The sequence below is a fragment of the Zingiber officinale genome, chromosome 10B (genome assembly GCF_018446385.1).
Source record: "Zingiber officinale cultivar Zhangliang chromosome 10B, Zo_v1.1, whole genome shotgun sequence".
Lineage (NCBI taxonomy): Eukaryota > Viridiplantae > Streptophyta > Magnoliopsida > Zingiberales > Zingiberaceae > Zingiber > Zingiber officinale.
The window spans coordinates 63562203-63565412 of record NC_056005.1 but is presented as its reverse complement, the minus strand read 5'-3'; the positions used below and the strand labels follow the sequence as shown (position 1 = coordinate 63565412).

At 45.3% G+C, this 3210-nt stretch overlaps 1 protein-coding gene across 1 annotated transcript; it reads right to left on the bottom strand.

Moving 5' to 3' along the window:
* Positions 1-728: 728 nt before the first annotated feature.
* Positions 729-2003, bottom strand: LOC122029165. The gene is made up of 3 exons (XM_042588110.1): positions 1869-2003; positions 1683-1805; positions 729-1616 (listed from the first exon to the last, which is right to left on the bottom strand). Exons 1-3 carry the CDS (start codon positions 2001-2003, stop codon positions 729-731), a joined length of 1146 nt encoding a protein of 381 aa, XP_042444044.1.
* Positions 2004-3210: the final 1207 nt, after the last annotated feature.

The following is a 3210-nucleotide window of genomic DNA, read 5'->3' as shown; positions in this document are numbered from 1 at the left end:
TATTGCACCAACAATAAAAAATGTTAGGACACACAATTTTTGCTTTCACATCTTCTTCTACTTTCTCCGATCTACTTTTCCCTGGCTTGCTATCCTGGTTCGTTGGATAAGGGACAGACCGGCTTATCACCCAGCTTACACTTCTCGACCTGCTTCTTTAAACTCGATAAGGTCGTAGGTAATTAACACTCCATGGTCGATCTAGCCTCCTGCCCCGTTCATCTTGTAAATAATAAGCTCCGGATGCTAACTTTTTAACGACTTTGTATGACCCATCCCATTGAGGTGCTAGCTTAGTCACACCCCCACTGGCTTGATTCGCTTCCAGACCATATCTCCTTCTCCAAAGGACCGAGGAATCACTCTTCTGTTATAGTTTTGTCTCATTCTTTGTCGATAGGTCGAGCTACCGTTTGGTCCCGAGTCTCGCTAATAAGATCTAGCTCAGTCAACCTTCGTTCTGTGTTTTCTTCATCATATAATGTCCTTCTGATTGATGGCACTCCAATTTCTATGGGTACCACTGCTTCATTGCCATAAACCAAGTGGAATGGTGTCAGACCTGTGCTTTCCCGAGGTGTTGTACGATAGACCCACAGAATGCTTGACAACTCTTCCACCCAATTGCCTCCGACATGATCTAGCTTGACCTTCAGACCTCGTACTATTTCTCTGTTGATTACCTCGGTCTGACCATTGCTTTGCGGATAGGCTACTGAAGTGAAGGCTTACGTTATGTCAAATCCCTTGCACCAGGCCTGGATTCTTTGTCCTTGAAATTGCCTTCTATTGTCAGACACCAGCTTGTGAGGAATGCCAAATCTGCAAAGAATGTTCTTCCACAAGAATTGAATGATGGCATCTTCTGTGATCCGGGCCAGGGCTTCTGCTTCCACCCACTTAGAAAAATAGTCCACGACCACCAATAAGAAACGCCTCTGACCAGGCGCCATAGGAAATTGTCCCACGATATCCATGCCCCATTGATCAAAAGGACATGAAACTATAGAAGTTCTCAATAGGGTTGTAGGTCGATGTGTCAAGTTTTGATGTTTCTGGCAGGACAAGCATGTGTTTACCAACTTATGTGCATCCCTTTGTAAAGTAGGCCAGAAATACCCAGCTAGGAGTACCTTGCGAGATAATGCCCGACCACCAACATGATTGCCACAGCATCCCAGATGTATTTCTTGCAAGGCCTGGTCGGCTTCCTCCATACTCAAGCATTTAAGTAAGGGTCGAGAGAAAGACCTCTTGTAGAGCTGGTCCCCGATCATGACATAAGCGCGGGCCTGCCTCCTTATCAATCGTGATTCTTCTGGGTCGGTTGGTAAGATCTCTTGTCTGAGATAATTAATCATGGGCGCCCGCCGATCAATAGTTGTCTCTCTATTGTTTTGCAGGTCTATCAGAGCTATCAGAAAAGTTTGTACCGTTGACCGATCGAACACCCATGTGGTTAAGGAACTAGCCATTTTTGCTAGTTCATCTGCCCTTTCATTTTCTGACCTGGAAATCTTGGTCACGGTGACTTCTGCGAATTCCCCTTTCATTTTTTCATATGCTTCTTGATATACTTGTAATTTGTCGCAATTTATCATAAAGTTACCATTCACCTGCTGAGTTTCCAGCTATGAATCTGAATAAAGGATCACCTGAGTGGCCCCTACATGTCGGGTTACTTGCAGTCCAGCCAACAAAGCCTCATACTCTGCTTCGTTATTCGTGGCTCGGAAATTCAATCGAACTGCCAGTTGGAGTATATCTCCTTGAGGAGATATTACCAAGACCCCAACCCCGCTTCCCTGATGATTAGCATACCCATCCACATAGATCTTTCATGTTTCTTCAGAGTTGGTTTGATGCACTTCTGTTAAGAAATCTGCTAAGGCCTGTGCCTTAATAGCGGTGCGCGACTGATACTGTATATCATATTCCCCCAACTCTGTGGCCCATTTGATAAGACGCCCCGCCACTTCTACATTAGTTAGCGCTCTTTCCATGGTGCTATTGGTTAGGACTGTGATAGGATGCGACAAGAAATAAGGTCTTAAACGTCGAGCCATAAGGACCAATCCATAAACCAACTTCTCTAGGGCCGTGTATCGGCCTTGGCTCCTTTCAATAAATGACTGAAGAAATACACTGGCCGTTGTACATTGTCATGTTCTTTAACGAGCACGGCCCCTACAACCTCAGGGGTGACCGACAAGTAAACCTATAAGGGTTCTCCTATAACTGGCTTAAAGAGAGAGGGAAGAGTCTCCAGATATTTCTTCAGCTCTACGAAAGCTTTGGTGCATTCTTTGTCCCATTGGAACTTGGAGGCCTTCCTTAGCACCTTGAAAAAAGGAGCAGCTCGGTCTGAAGATCGGGAAATAAATCTTGACAGGGCTGTTATTCTGCCGACCAACTTTTGGGTTTCTTTCAAATTTTGAGGAGGCTACATATCCTTTAATATTTGAACTTTTTCAGGATTGACTTCTATTCCTCGCTCAGTTACCAGGTAACCCAGGAATTTTCCTCCTTTAGCTCCAAATAAGCATTTTAAGGGATTCAGCTTCAGCCCATATTACCGGAGAGTCCTGCATGTTTCTTCCACATCATTGATCAAGTTCACGGCCAGCGGGGATTTGATGAGTATATCATCTACATAGACCTCCACATTTTACCCAATCTGCTCCCGGAAGATTTTATCCATCATTCGTTGGTATGTGGCTCCGACGTTCCTAAGGCCAAAGGGCATGACAGTATAACAGAAAGTACTGTCAGCCGTAATAAAGCTAACCTTTTCTTGATCCTCCCTTGCTAGAGGTATTTGATGATACCCCTGGTAGGCGTCCAACATACATATCCTCTCGCAGCCAACCGTGGAGTCCACCATTTGATCAATCCGAGGCAGAGGGTAGCAGTCTTTAGGGCTGGCCCGGTTGAGGTCTCGGAAATCTATGCAGACTCTCCACTTATTATTGGGCTTCTTCACCAAGACTACATTGGAGAGCCATAAGGGAAATTGCACCTCCCGAACATGTCCTGCCTTCCTAAGCTGATCCACCTCGACTCTTATTATTTTATTCTGGTCAGCGGAGAAATTCCTTTTCTTCTGCTTTACAGGTCGGGCATTTGGTAATAAATGCAGCTTGTGTTCAGCTATTTCCGGCTTAACCCCGGGCAGCTCCTCAGTAGACCAGGCAAAGACATCCCGGTTGC

Bases quoted from the DNA above. Each gene is read 5' to 3' on its own strand.
- LOC122029165 (XM_042588110.1), bottom strand. From the start codon at position 2,003: ATGGAAAGAGCGCTAACTAATGTAGAAGTGGCGGGGCGTCTTATCAAA. The intron at 1,806-1,868 runs GTGCATCAAACC...GCTAATCATCAG, and splicing joins TAGCAGATTTCTTAACAGAA to GGAAGCGGGGTTGGGGTCTT. The intron at 1,617-1,682 runs GTAACCCGACAT...GAAACTCAGCAG, and splicing joins CTTTGTTGGCTGGACTGCAA to GTGAATGGTAACTTTATGAT.